At 58.0% G+C, this 15,269-nt stretch overlaps 1 protein-coding gene across 3 annotated transcripts in view; it reads right to left on the reverse strand.

Moving 5' to 3' along the window:
- The window catches only part of CAPN5 (calpain 5), a 52,193-nt gene that overhangs the window by 26,361 nt on the left and 10,563 nt on the right, over positions 1-15,269 (reverse strand). For 2 of the 3 annotated variants that reach the window (XM_045483894.1, XM_045483893.1), the window contains exons 2-3: positions 8,728-8,972; positions 2,428-2,559 (exon numbers count right to left, since the gene is read on the reverse strand). In XM_045483894.1, coding sequence (XP_045339850.1) covers positions 2,428-2,559; positions 8,728-8,892 — 297 coding nt within the window. In that variant the 5' untranslated portion in view covers positions 8,893-8,972. Of the gene's footprint in view, positions 1-2,427; positions 2,560-8,727; positions 8,973-9,178; positions 9,201-15,269 lie in introns of those variants that run through there. The other variant, XM_045483895.1, reaches the window with a different exon arrangement.

The raw sequence follows: 15,269 nt of genomic DNA on the forward strand, positions 1-15,269 counted from the left end.
AATCACACCCAGGCCTGGCTGGTTTCAAATCCTGTGCCCGCCAGCCCCAGGCTGCACCAAGAACTAGAGGTAAGGGGGTGGCTTCCTGGAGGAGGGGGTACGGGTGTTGAGGGCACGATGCAGCAGCATGTGAGGTTAGGCATCCCCAGAGTGAGGAGGCTGGGGGGAGCAGGGGTGCAGCTCAGGCCGAGCACCCCTGTTCCATGGAGGAAACAGGGTGGGGCAGGGGAGGCCCTGCAGGGTAACGTGCCCTAAAGTGAGGGGTGACAACAAACAGGGCCCGGTCAGCAGGGACAGGAGGGGAGGCAAGGCACAGTAATAAGCTCCCCAGGGCCTCCTGCCTCCTTCTAGGACCCGGGAGCTGTCACCACAACAGCACCCGGAGGCAGAGTGCAATTAGCCAGGAGCACTTTGCTCTGCTCCAGCCCCCTGGGGACCCAAGCTCCTGGAGATCTGCATCCTGGCCCTTGAAGGCTCGAGACCAGCCAGGCCCGGTGCCCTGACATCCTGCAGGAGGAACCTTCAGCCCAGAGACGAACACAGACCTCCCACCTGTAGGTCTGGGGCCCCTTCCTCCACTCACTAGATGGGAAGCTGCCCCAGGGCACTGCCTAAGGCCAGGCCCAGGACAGAGCACACAGCAAACTGAGGCTCCTCCCTACAATGGCTAGACAGCCCATTCCCCAGGAGGGGACACAGCGGGTCAGGCTCTGGCCCCACGAGACACAGGGTAGGAAAGCGGGCTGTGGGGCTGCTGGCCAGTAGCTGGGTCCAACAAATTGGAGAAGGGCTCTGCTCTCAAAACTTTCTTGAGCATTCTCTGTGCCAGGCTCCTGCTGGGCTCACCGACAAGATGTAGTTGGGCCAGTTTGCCCAGGGGGAGCTCATCTCAAGAAGGGAGACCACAGGTAAACAGGTGATTATAGGGCAGGTGGGAAGTATAGGGCCAGCCCTGAAGGATTCCTGTGTGCCACCTCCAGCCCCAGACGGAGCCCTGACCAAACTAGGGGTGGGCTCAGAGGCAGGAGGACCTTGTTCTGGGCTCAGAGAAGGGGGTTGGAGCCTGGAATCAGGGGAGCAAGGATAGCTCTATACCCAGCGAACAGCACTGAGCCCCAACCCCAGTGAAACGATCCCACATGTGGCTCTCTGAGGCCCTCCCAACGTGGACATCCTACAACTACCCATGTCTACAGGCTTCAGCAGTGGCCTTTGCTGAGGGCCCTACAGCACCTGTGTCCCTACAGACCATCAGGAGCCAGGCTCCAGGAATACCCACCCCAGGGTGGCTTTGAAAGGTCACACTCCCGTCCAGAAGACACGAAAATAGAGCACCTGCGACAGTCCCAGCCTCGGCTAAGGGCACAGCTCCCTCTGATGGCTGAGGGACGCCACAGACAATAAAAACAAACGCACTGTTCCTTGGTCCCTGCTTGCCTGGGAATACCCATTATGTTGTACGAATATTAATTATCATAACACTGGCAATGCAGACACCATTCCCTGAGCACTGCACCCTGAGAACAGTATCTCGTTTTGCCCTAACAAACTCCCTGAGAGGGAGCTACCCTCATATCCTGGTTTTCTGGATGAGTAACCGGAGCTAATAGCGACCACATGGCGAGGCGGGGGCTCCAACCCAAGCCATAAGGCCGAGGTGCCCGGAGCTGGTCAGCCCTGCCGCCAGCTCCTCGTAGGAAGAGGAGGAAGGGCTGGGGTGAGCAAGGGGCAACGACCTGTATCTGCTGACACGGGAACCCAGGATGCAGTCCCAGCTGATTACTCTTCAGAGACCAGCACTCCAGCATCTACTCCAGCAGCCCTGCCTCCCCAAGAAGGGACCATGCAGTGTGGGGGTAAGGGGCTGCGCTGCCGAGTGCTGTCACAAGCGGGCGGAGCGTCACGAGAGAGCCAATTCTTCCCAGCCTAAACTCTTGGTGCCGCTCGAGAACATCAGTGCTTGGAACCAAGAATCACGGAACAAAATCATCTGAACCACTCCTGCTGACCAAGTGAGGAAACTGAGGCCAAGATGAGGGCAAGGACTGGCCAAGTCTCGACAGCAGGTACTGGCAGGGGGTCTCCTGAACCCCAATGAGTGGGGTCTCCACACTGCACATGATTCAGGTTGCTTCCACATTTCACACGTGAATATTCCACCAAGTGGCTACGGGGACACTGTGGGCCCCCACATGTCAGGTGGGGACACATCCGAAGGCCCCTGGGAGCCACACAGCTTGCCAGCACCAAGGCCTGGGGATCCTCAGCTGGCAGGTGAGGGAAAGGTGATTCTGCTGCTCAGCCAACGCCGGGAGCCCTGGTGTCACCCCGCGCCCCACCCCTGCACAAGTGTTCCTAAAGTCACCTCTGCAAGTTCAGGCTGCACCTCCCTTGTCCAAGCGGTGAGGGCCCCACCCCACACCTCACCTTTTGCCACAGTGACTCCCGGGAGGCGAGTGACGAGCAGGCCGCCACAAACCAACAGTTGCCCACTTGGCCCTGGTGCAGGTCGTGGGAGCTGATGCCGTCCACAAAAAGGCGGGGGTCCTCACATATGTCCTGCGGAGAAGCCAAGAGGAGACCTCACTGTCAGCGTGGAGATTCGCCACCTCCCCTGACAGACTGGGGGGCCCCCTGAGCAGCCAGTTGGTTTTCTCCGAATCCAGCTCCCCCCTCACACCAGGTGCGGCCTGGAATGCCCTTCTCCCATCGCCCGACTGAAGAACTCTGCCCTTCTCCCAGAGGTTCAAATTGATCAGATGCTATGGAAGGTCTTTGGGGGACTGGACCCTGGGCACCCCCTTTCTCCTGCCCTCCATGGTCTTCCCCAACCAGCCAGGGGTCGGTTCCCATCATGCTCCTCATCCTCCAGCATCAGCAGCCCTGCAGCACCCACACCAGCCCACCCTCAGGGCCCCCCTCACAAAGAGGGTGGGGCCCCAGGGGGGAGACAAACACCCCACAGGTGATGAACGAGTGGCAAAGGCAGGGAGGAGCAGGGAGAGGACCATGCCAGGCCTCACGCGGGCACATCCTCAGGCTATCTCGCTGGATCCTCAACCCACCCCAAGTGTGGGGTTGTTACTCTATTCTATGGATAAGCAATGAAGGTTCAGAGAAGGGCAGTGATTTGTCAAGGGCACACAGCAAGGAATACTGAGCAGAGCCGTTGAGCAGACATCCACAGAGCTTCTGGAATGCTTTTCGTGTGTCCAGTGTGGGCCCAATGGGTCAGTGGGGGCAGGGGCTGGGCATGACGGCAGTTTCCTTCCCCTTCCCAGTCTGGGTCTCTGCTTGGGGCATGCGTGTGCCCGCCTGTGTCCCGAAGCATCTATACTCCATGGAGCTGGGAGGGAGTGGGAGGTGGTAAACACTGAGACATACCCACCATGTGCCAGGCATCCTGCTGGCACCACGATCAATCTTCACCATGATCCTGAGAGGTGGGTACTGTGCCCATTGTACAGATGAGGAAACTGAGGCCCAGAGAGGTGGAACAACACGCCCCAGACACACAGCTGGGTCTGCCTCCCTATCAGCTGGTTCAATCACAACCCAGCTACTGAGGTCCTACCGCACGCAGCCAGTAGAAGTCAGCAGTCAGGAAGATGGAAGTCAAATTCCTGTTTCCCATTTACTGCTGTGCAACTTTGGGCCGGTGGCTCAACCTCTCTCAGCCTCCATTTCCTCACCTGTGCAAAGGAAGCAGATGATTATTCCTGCAGGGCTGTGTAAGGACTCCATGGATTATGGAAGCCGGGCACTCGGCAGGGAAAACGGGGCAAAGGGCTATCGGTCCTCACTAAGGCATCTGGGACTCCGGTTGTCACCTCTGCCTGGGAAAACCTGGGTTTTGGAGGGCCAGATTAAAGGCCAAAACTCCCCCGAGGGTGTGAACAGCTCCAGATAGGACTCCAGGGTGACCCAGAGCCAAGCCACAATTATGGCTTCCCCATAGTACAGACTGTGGGATGCCACAGGTCTGAGTAATATTGCCCCAGGTCACGGAAACACGGCAAGGCTGTGCTATCAGGAAGCAAGGGCAGCAAGAAGCCTTGCCTCCCTCCCGGCTGCCCTCCTTATCTTATTTCCTAGGCTCTGGCCCACACCCAGCTAGACTGGAGCCAGACGGAGCCATGACTTAGCATCTGCCTCCCTAGAACGGCAGGCAGGGTGGGAGTGGAGGGGCGCCTCATATCCGCAGATCCCAGCCACATCCCCAGCACGGGAGAAGAGACAGCCACCACTTGGCGTCACCAGGGTCTGCAGAGATGACCTCCTAGTACCCCTCCCCTTCAGATCTTCCCGCCAAGGCCCTGGACAGAGACAGGACGGCCCATCCGTTCTCAGAGGAGGATGCTGAGGCCCAGCAGGCAGTGACACTCAAGGTCACCAGGGCCAGGATCTCAAGACCTATGTCTAGCCTTCCACCTTTCTTGGGCTATCGAGTAGGCACAGAGCACAGAACTAGTCAGGGAAATTCCGGGCCAGGGGGAGGGCCCTTGAGGAGGAAGAGCTTGACCCCGTCATGTGCCCACAGCTATGACAGCAGGAACCCAGGCTGCCGGGAGGCGGTTACGCCAACACAGCAGGCATGGAGAGGGTTGGTGGCTAGGGAGGCTCGACTCCAAATTCACCCCAGGTTGGGATCCAGCCACTGCGCTGAGACGCACGCCTTCTGACACCATGCTCGTCTGGGCTCCCGGCCACCTCTCTCCCGTCCACACGGTCCACACTGAGGTTTGCCTTTGGGCCACCCCACCGGCCTGCGAGCTCCAGGGCAGGGCCCAGGCCCGACTCCGCCCACCCCACTACCAGGGCCGGGAGCAGGGCTCGGCAGGTTCTGCTGGGGCTGTAGGCAGGATCCCGGCGAGAGAGGGCAAAGTGGCACACAGGACTGGACCGGTCAGGCAACTGCTGTGAGCCCCAGGCCAAGCCGTCCCCCGGGGCTAGGAGGTGACAGCTCCTCTCCTCCACATATTTCTCTCTGGGGCATGGCCTTCTACGCTTTCTACGGCCTCTACGCCTGCAGTCACCTCTCTTGCCTCTCAGCCTTCAGCCAGTCAGACCGGCTCCACCGGACACAGTTCAGAGCCCAGAACCATCTCCCTCTGGGGCACAATAAGAACCTCAGGTTTCCAGGCCCGGTGCACAAACAGGAATGCAGCAAGACAGCGGACCCAGGGCACATTCTGCCTCCCCTTCCACCCTGCTCATCTGTCACCTCCCTCTGGGGATCTGAGATCGTGATAGGAATCGACCACACGGCCGGGGAAAGGCCAGGGAAGGAAGCAGTCCCTCTGTCTGCCTGGGACACAGGAGAAGAGGGCAGGTTTTCAGGAGCACTAGCCTGTGCCCCACCCCCTCTGCAACAGACCTGCCTCTCCATCCCCCATCCCCTGCTTCGCCTCTCTTCCCATAGCAGTCCCCTCCTGCAAGGCCACCCAAGCACACGCAGAGAAGGGAATTTTTCCGGAGGGGTGGTGCAGAGGCCCGGACGGCTGGCCCTGGTGAATCTACCGGTTCCATGGCACAGGGGCCTACCATCCAGCACAGCCAAGGAGTGGGGTCTTCACCAAGTGCTTAGTGATGAACATGAGCCCAGGGCTTGGGGCTGGGGACCACCAGGCCACCTTGGGAGAATTCAGGGAGGTTCTAAAACACATCTGTTTGTGGAACCCCTACTTGTTCTCTTTGGTTCCCTTTGGTCCCTTTGGTTCCACCAAAGGACCTACATGCAAACTTATCTCCAGAGATGGGGAGAGGCTGGATGGGGCAGCAGGTACTCTGTCCCCACAGAGATGAAAAGGGGCCCCTACTAAGGCCCTGCGCCTGAGAGAGGAGGCAGCCCTTCATACCTCCACACTCTCGGGATTCCCCCTGAGTCACAGGCCTCGCTGACAGCGTTCCTCTCTTATCTCCCTGGCCAGGACTGTGGGAGGCCAGCAGGCCTTGCCAAACTGGAAGGAACAAAGAAACAACAAACCCAGAGGAGTGAACCATAAGACAGGTGCCCTGGGTGGGTAATGAGGCGGACAAGGCCTGGCACCACCCACAAGACAGGGGTCTTTCCAGGCAGGGCCAGCTCTGGGTCCTCAACCCGGGGTTGGCAAGGAGAAGGTGGGTGAGAGAGGGAGCCGGTTTGTCATGTGTCCCCCTTGTGTTGACACCACAGATACTTCAAGTCCTTTCAACCTCCAACAACCATGATCAGCAAGTTATTCTCCCCATTTACAGATGAGGCAACTAAGGCCAAGGTCATACCTCCCACGACCCTGCCGGGAGGGAGGGCCAAGTCCATCTGAATGAAAAACCAGCCTCCTCATTCCATTTTGGGAGAAAGCAAGAGGGTGGCCAGCAGGGAGGGAGGCTGACTGAGGAGATCCTCAAGAACAGAGAGGCCATGATACTGACCAACCTAAACGAGAGGGGCTGAAGGCGACATGGGAGAAAGAAGGCCTTCCCAGGGGCTGCCCAGAAAGGGCTCTTTGCTCTATTTGTAAACAGTCAGGTCACAGGCCCCAGGAAGTAGGACTCCATGGAAACACGGCCGCCTCAGGACAAAGTTCCATCTCCCTGGCCAAGAACCAAGCAGCTGGGAGTTAGTTCATGGTCACCCCACTGGGCTAGTCTCGCCCCACCCGCCTGAGGCAAGCCGGGCCTGACTTTCTGCTCCACCGACCGCCCCTCCTGACGGTGGGGGTGCGGTGAGGGCCTGCCCGATATTCGAGCCTGCACCACCCAGCAGGCACCGCTCACACACCCACCATCCTGCACACCCCGATCCACACAGTCTGGCCTCCTCATCCAACACCACTCGGCCCGTGTCTGGCCTTGAACTGCCTCCCAAACCCAGAACTGATCCCCCACAGCCACCTCCGAGCTGCACTCGGGCATCTCCCAGCCGACACCAACCACCACGGCAGGGGCAGCTCTGCTCCTCCTTTTTCAGTGTCTAGAAAGGACTGGACACCAAGCGCAGTGAGGGAGGCAGTGAAGGAGGGGGCAGCATGGCAGGACTCCCAAACTGGCCGGGAAAGGGGCCCAGAGAGGGCAGGTGACTCCACCAGGATCACACAGCAGGGGGAGGCCGAGTCCAGCCATGTTGGCATTTCCTCCTCTAGCACAGCAAGCCCAGCTTTCCCCAGCCATGCCTCGCCAGCCTCCTTCAGAGGCGCAGATCTAAAATGTCTGGGTGCTGGCCAGAGGGCAGGACAAGGGCAGCAAAGGGGTGGAGTGAGGAAGGCAGAGAGCTCAAGTGTCTCCCCCTCCAACACACACACACACACACACACACACACACACACACACACACCCAAGGCCTCACAAAGGCCCTTTGAGGCTGGCCTCCTTCCCCACCCACCAGACAAAGGAGGGAGAGGAAGGCGTGGGGGTAGGGGTTCTGAGAGGCAAGAATCTTGTGGCCAGGAGGCTTCTGGGAGTTCTGAAGAATCAAGGCAGCTCACAGGGCTGAAGTGAAAGGTCTGGTGTCAGGGTGGAGGGCCAGGCGAGGCAGGACTCCTGGGTCCCAGCCTGGCTCTGTTACCGACTCCCTGGGCAATCAGGGCATTGCCTCCCCCTTCTGGCCTCAGTTTCTCCACCTCTCAGGTACCCCAGTCCAAGAAAATACACAGGGTTTTTTGAAGTGGAAGGGACTTGAGATCATAGCCTAGGAAAGGGGCATGAAAACTAAATTCCATTTGCCCAAAATGTCTAGGAGGCTGGAGGGAAATTTGTAAAATGCAAATCTGACCCTGTCACACCCCACAGAAAGCCTCGCCTCCCAGGGCTCCCACGGCCCCAGAGCGCACCAGCCCCACCGACCCTAGGACCCAGGCTTCCTCGTCCCCTACGTTCCTGCCACGTCCCAAATAAGCCTGAGGGTTTCATGTCTCCCACCCTTTCCACACTGTGCTGCCTCACCCTTCAACTGTGAGATGCCTCTTCGGATTCGCGGGCAGCAGGGCACAGCACAGTCCCCTGCACAAACGTCCCTCCCGTGTGACCAACTCAACACCAGCAGCCTCCCAGTCACCCAGGTCCCAGGGGTGCCCACTCTCACACGTAGGAATTGGGGTGAAAGAGGACGAAATCATGTCATGAGGCCAAACACTTCTGCTCAACACGGTCTAGCCTCGGCGACCGAGGCTGGGATGGGGGTGGGCAGCCAGACAGATGCCGCGGAATTCACCCCTCTCAACAGTGATGGTGCCAGCTGCCTGGACTGGGTGCCAGGTGCGGGGCCAGACTTGTTCATGTGCTATCTCTTCTAATGCTCCCAACAGCCCTGTAAGGTGCTATTGTTTTTCACTACTATTAACTACTTACCATAATAAATACTTTCACTTGCAGCAAATGACTGTTCCAAAACCATCACGAAAATAATCAGCAAACTCCTTACACTTCACCGTCACTCTACGTTTTACTAAAAATAGGTCACATCCACATTCACCTCATTTTTGGCCCAAACCACCCTGGGAGAAGGGTGGCAGGGCGGAGGGCCCCATTTGCCCTGTGAGGAAGTTGAGGCCCAGAGAGGGGGCGAAATCCCGGCCAGGCAGTGATGGCCACAGGGTCAGGGCCCATGCTCATGCTCCCTATCCAGGTGAAACCCCGCAGCAGGAGGGTCCTCCACTTTCTCGGCCACCCGGGGCCTCAGGATGACCAGCCACCGCCCTGTGCCCCGCAGGCTGCTCGCCTCAGTTCCGGTTGCGACCAGACACTGACCTTGGGCCGCTTCCACCTGACAGTGGGCCCTGGGGTGCCCTTGTAGTACAGGGAGTCGTCGGTGGCCGGGAAGTTGGGGTCCTCGAAGAGCACCTTCCTGCGCAGACAGGCCCGCTTCAGGGCGGAGTAGTTCTGGTCCTCGTAGGGCTTCACACACGAGAACATGGTGGCGGCTACCCCAGCAGGGGAGGCCGAGACAAGGCAGCAGAGAGCTGAGGTGGGGACGCGGGTGGCTCCGGGGGTACCTGGGAGGACAGGAAGGTGAGGAGATCATCACTTACCGAGGACTGGAGGACCCGAGGCACACGGAGTCAGGTGACCCTTGCGTGCCCTCCCCGTGGCCTGGTGAAGCAGCCCCCTCATCCCCAGATGACAGGCCAGGAGCCGAGAGGCTCAGAAGCGGGGACAGACACAGCTGCTACTTGCACAACAGGGACAGGAACCAACTGACCTGACTCCACAACCTGAATCCTCTCATTTCTGATGCTTAGAGGGGGCGCCAGCCCACAGGCAGGCCAAGGGCACAAGCACAGTGATGCTGGGGCTGCCTGGCCACACCCACCTGCTCCTTCCTTTGTCACCAGCCTTTCCTAGACCTGCCAGGGCCGAGTCAGGCTCATGGCCGACTCAGCAGCTCCCTGGCTGGTGCCGCACACGCAGGAAAGCAGCAGCACTGCCTCCGAGCTTCTCTCCCCTGGACCCTCCCCGCGTGGTAAAGGCACATTTCTGTCCCCCGCGGAGGGCGCCCCCCTCCAGCCATCCATCGTTTACATTCTCTGTCAGCCCCACCCTCTAGCAAGCACTGCCTTCTGGAATAAACATCTCCTCCTCCTCAATCCTACTGACCTAACCTCTCCTGAGGCCCCCCCATCCCTCACTCCTAACCTCCCATCCTCCCAAGCCAGACTCTCGCTGATGACCTCCCAGACCTCACAAAGGCTCACTCCTGAACAGTCTCATCTGGGTCCCCAGGGGCGACGGCACTGCTTCTGGCCCCTCCCCCACCTCTGGCCTCCCTCTTCCCCTGGGGGCTCTGGGGGGCTGCACCAAGCCGTGTTCTGCTCACCATCTCTGCCTGATGACCCCCATCTCCCTGTGTTCAGCCTGGGCCCCTCTTCTAGGCCCCCAACCGGGCCACCCCTATGAGGTCCCGGGGTGCCCACAGCCATCAATCCCAGACTAAACCCTTCGCCTCCCTCCACACCTCCCCAGGATTCCGGTCCCAGGAAGCAGGACCGGAAACACCCATTAGACCAGAAGCCCCCAGAGAGCAGGGTCCACTTGGTTTGCTCCTCCTGTGCATGCGGCCCCTGCACCGAGCTCGACACAGAAGGAGGCTGTACACGTCAGCATCCTCCCTGCAACCCCCCTCAAGCTTGTAGCCACAGGTAACCAAACTGGAGGGCCACTGACCGGAGCGACAGGGCCAGGGAAGCCCTTCAGGAGGGGGCGGGGTGGGGAGGGGCCTGACGCATGCTCAGAGGACAGGATCTGACAGCCCCTGTATCTCAGACTCCATCTGGGCTGCTGGCAGAGCTCCACCCCCGCCGTCCGGGTCTACGCAACCTGGGGCCTGCCCAGGCAACACTGCAATCCCACTGGGGCACAGGCCCTGACTTCCCAGCCCAGCTGAGGGAAACCGAGGCAAGGTATGCTGGCTTCTGGGGTGAACACAAGTTTGAAAACAAGACTGACGTGGGTGCCAGTCCCAACTGCGCCTCTCACCTGCTGTGTGGCCTTGAACAAGTCTCCCTCACTGAGTGCCCATTTTCTCAGCTCCACAATGGGAGCGATATTGCTTTAAGAACCGGAAGATGCCATTGCTGAGAAGACGGCTTAGCAGGCCAGAGAGAGGGGGATGAGAAGAGGAGGACACAAGTCACCTCTCACTGCCAAGAGAGCAGCTCCGTCTCTCCGGCACCTGCCATGTGCAACCCAGCAGGCAAGAGGCAGTATAGGAAAACAGTGCTGGGAAGTCGTTCACCGCATCCATTTTTCAGGAAAGAAAACTAAGACTCAGGGGAGGGGCCTTGCCCACATTCCATGGCAGAGCCTGGACTTGAACTCACATCTTTTGGTGCCTCCACCTTGGCCTGGTGACCCTGTGGCACAGGAGAAAGGGCTGATTCCACACACTCTGGCTGCGCCAGGTTCACGGGAAGGGAAAGACGAGGGATGTGACGGGGAAGGGAGTAGCAGGAAGGGCAGGAGGTGAGATGGGCGGTGAGTGTGGAACTCGGAGGGGCAGCAGGGAGAGCAAGGAGGGCTCACGGTCCCTGGCCGCCAAGGACACACGGCCACTTCACCTTCTGCCCCACATCCATACGGGGCCTGCTTGCTCTGCTGCTGTGTGACCTCAGGCCAACCACTTAACCTCTCTGGCCCCGCCTCTTCCAGGAAGGCCCAAAACACTTTCAGCCTGGGAGGCCTTAGGGAAAGAAGAGGGGAGCCTGGAGAGCCAGCCCCTGGACTTCTGACACACAGCCACTCAGGGGAGTCATTAGCATCACAGCTTCCAGCAGGGCCTGGTCAGGAAGCAATTAAAGCTGCAAGAATTAGATCAAAGAAGCTGAAAGCAGGATCCCAGAAATCAGCTCTAGCAATTCCAAATTCAGAGCCCAGAGGGCCCAGGGAGAGGGAGCAAGCTGGCTGAGGCAGCACAGCCAGGTCGGCGAGAATGAAGATTCTGGTGGCCCTCCAGGCCACATGGTGGTCAACGCTCCCAGGAGGCTCTGCTCCCAGGGAGGCCAGAAGCAGCAAAGCCTGGCTGGGCCCAGGCCAGGAGAATGGGGGCCAGGCCTGGCTGAAGGTCCAGCCCTGGCTCATCTCTCCAGCCTCACCCCTGCCAGCAAGGCTGCCCCAGCCTACTTAGGCCAGGCTCTTCAGCCCCAGCCTTTCTTTGCACAGCTTGTACCTCATGGCGACTGTCCTCTCACACCTTCGGCATGCCCCAAGAATACCTCCCACTCCACCCATTGAGTCAACACTCCCACGGGGTCATGGAGTCAACATGAGCTCTGCCCCCCCCCTCCCGATAGCTGCAGGCATCACTGCTGAAGGCCGCGGAGAAACCAAGAGTCAGGAAAGCCGGCTTCCAGATCTGGGGGCTCTTCTCTCTGGGCCTGAGTTTGGAGCATGGCACACCCCGCTTCTGAACGTCTTCACACTGTGTCATCTTTCAAGGCTCAGCCCAAGTGCCTCCCTCCCACCCCCAGCCCGTCTCCTCTCCCCCTCCACAGGACGGGAAACCCTGTGACGGTACCCATTACATCATGCCCCATCTGCGTAGGACTTATCCATCTCCCCGGCCCAGCCTACACCCCTGCAGGGCAGGGCCCGTGTCTGGCTCCTCTCTGTAACCTCAGGGTCCAGCACTGGGGGCAGGTTCAATACATCTGTATTGAGAGAGAGCCAACACGGGGGATGTAGGAATCCCTTCGTGGATGGGAAAAACAGGCTCAAAGCGTGGCAGGGACTACCAGACAGGGTCAGCTTGCCGCATCTGAGCCGCACCAGCTCTCAGGTCCTGAAGGCAGGGCCTGCCCCTTCCCATGGCCCCCCTCCCTCCGACTCCCACTGCAGCACCCTCACCCCTGCTGTCGTGGGTGCTTCACAACTGCAGCCGGACACTCCAGGCAGCCAGCGCTTCTCCAGCTCTCGGCGGAGAGCTGGCTCTAGTTCCCCGATATCCTACGCTGTGCGACCCTGGACAGGCCACCACACGTCTCTGGTCTGCATGGTCCTCATCTGGAAGGAAGTGCTCACGCGCCAGGGTCTCTGGGAGGATCAAAGGAGACACTGCCGCACAGAACTGCATTTTGTATGCTTCGATGCACGTGCTCCTGAGGGATGTCGATGCTGACGTCTGGGATGCACCTACCCACATGTGTCCACAGCCCTGCCAGGAGGGCGAGAACAATTCAGGCTCCCGCCCCCAAAGCACTTCATGGTCGAGCGTGGCCAGAAGACACAAGGCACGTGGAATATGTCACCTCAGAGACTGCGGCAAGAGCGACGCAAGGAGGCGTTCACAGAGGCCTGGTCCCGGAAGTCGGTTGTTCTTTAGGAAAGGCCATTCCAGGCAGAGGGAACAGCTCAAGCAAAGTCTCAGCGGCAGGCAGTGCAAGGTGATTCAGACCCAGCCGGGCACAGTGGGGGCTGCCGACTGAGCACAGGGTGCTAACCTGGGTCAGAACGAGGGCCTGAGAGCACTCACCAGGGAGCTCAGAGAAACCACTTTTCTGGCAGGTCGGTAGGACTTGAGCTCGAGTCCTGACTGCACCACTTAGCACTGCACATCCTTGGACAAGCTGTTAACGCCTCTGGGCTGCTATGTATCAGCCCCACCTCGTCCCAGCTTCTCAGGTGACAGGGAAAGACAGGGAAAGGTGCCCTGGGCACCTCACGCTGGAAATGGTGAGTACCCACTTCCAGGTGGCTGTGACCCCGGCTGCTCTTGTTCCCTGGGCCTCGAGAGGTGGTGGGCATGGCCCAGCTGTGCACAGAGTGGAGTGAGGGCTCATCTTGAGGTCACGCTGAGCCAGCTGCGGGAGGAAGCTGACGCCAGTGAGCCTTCCCTCGATGCTACGGCCACCACAGCCAGGGAGGAACCGGAGAGAGAGTCTGGTCCCATTTTATAGATGAGAACATCGAGGAATGTGTCCCATATCTGCCACCCATTAGCTGGATCCCAAGCTTCCAGACTCCTTATCACACCAGGGCTTTTCAAAGCAGGGCCCCGATTAACACTGTGATCACTTTAGGGGGTACTTTGATGTGGTAGTAAAGACGTCAGTCAGAAAGCTGTTCCCCATCCCGTTCTCTCTCAAGGACTCTCTCTGAAGGAGAATTCGGTTTGGTCCAGCGTGTCAATCCTTGTGGCCCCTGCGCACCTATACTTGCCGAAGGAGGATCAGGCCAGGCTCAGAACACCAGCATCTGGCCAAAAGTGAATGGATTTTTCTGCTATTTTCCCTTTATTTTTAAGTACCAGTTACCTCGTACCTATGGAGAGTAATACTGACTTTCTTTTTTTTTAAGTTTATTTATTTTGAGAGAGCGAGAGAGCATGCACACGCGCGCGGGCGCGCGCACACACACACACACACACACACACACACACGAGCAAGGAAGGGGCAGAGAGAGAAAGAATCCCAAGCAGGCTCTGCACCCAGCACAGAGCCCAACGTAGGGCTCAATCTCACGACCCTGAGATCATGACCTGGGCTGAAACCAAGAGTCAGACACTTACCTGACTGAGCCACCCAGGCGCCCCATTACTGCCTTTCCATTTACAGCAGACACAGTTTCCTTTAAGAAATACTAAGGACAAAGGAAGTTGACTTAAAACCATGAAGTTCACAGTGGTGTCGGGGAAGCCTCGGCAGTACACGGAGCCCTGGAGGGCAGGGTGCAGCTGAGGAAGGAGCAGGACAGAGGCCCAGAGCCCTGCGGCAGGGGGCAGGTCACCTGACCTCTCTGGGCCTCGGGCCTCTCCTCTAAGAGGTAGGATAAAGAAGCCAGCACACAGAGGGCCAAGAACAGCCACGGCCATTTGAAGAAGAGCATGCCAGAGGATTCACACTAGCAGTTAATAAACCCTACCACAGGGGCACAGGGTGGCTCAATCAGTTAAGCGTCCAGCTCTTGGTTTTGGCTCCGGTCGTGATCTCACAGTTTGTGGGTTCAAGCCCCACGTTGGGCTCTGTGCTGACAGCTCAGAGCCTGGAGCCTGCTTCGGATTCTGTGTCTCATTCTCTCTCTGCCCCTCCCCCACTTGTGCTCTCTCTCTCCCTCTCTCTCAAAAATAAATTAAAATGTAAAAAAAAAATTTCCAAAAAAAAAAAAAAAAGACCTAAAGACCTATCATAAAGCTCTAATAATTTAGACAGTGTAGTATTGGCACAGGAGAGACAAACAGACCAATGGAACATAGAAAGCCCAGAAAAAGGCCACAAGTAGGACACCAGGTTTATGACAAAGGTGACATCATGGTGCATTGGGAAAAGGATGGTCTTTTCGATGAGTGGTGCTGGGTCGACTAGTTAGCCGTATGGAAAAAGATTCATCTTGACTCGTACTCCCCCATTATACACAACAAACAGTTCCACGTAGATTGCCGATCTAACCAAAAGGGAAAACAATAAAGCTTTTTGAAGAAAACAGAAGAAAAAGAGCATACGGGAGGAAGCAATCAACAAAATTAAAAGGCAGACTATGGAATGGGAGAAGGTATTTCCAAATGACATATCTGGTAAAAAGTTAGTAACCAAAATCTATAAAGAACCTATCAAATTCAACACCCAAAAAACAAACAACCCAGTTAAGAAATGGGCAGAAGACATGAATATTTTTCCAAAGAAGACATCCAGATGGCTAACAGACACGTGAAAAGATGTTCAACATCACTCATCATCAGGAAGATACGAACCTAAACTACAATGAGATATCACCTCACACCTGTCAGAATGGCTAAAATTAACAACTCAGAAAACAACAGATGTTGGTGAGGATGTGGAGAAGGGGAAAGCCTCTTCTACTAT

This window comes from Leopardus geoffroyi, chromosome D1, assembly GCF_018350155.1.
Source record: "Leopardus geoffroyi isolate Oge1 chromosome D1, O.geoffroyi_Oge1_pat1.0, whole genome shotgun sequence".
Taxonomy (NCBI): Eukaryota; Metazoa; Chordata; class Mammalia; order Carnivora; family Felidae; genus Leopardus; species Leopardus geoffroyi.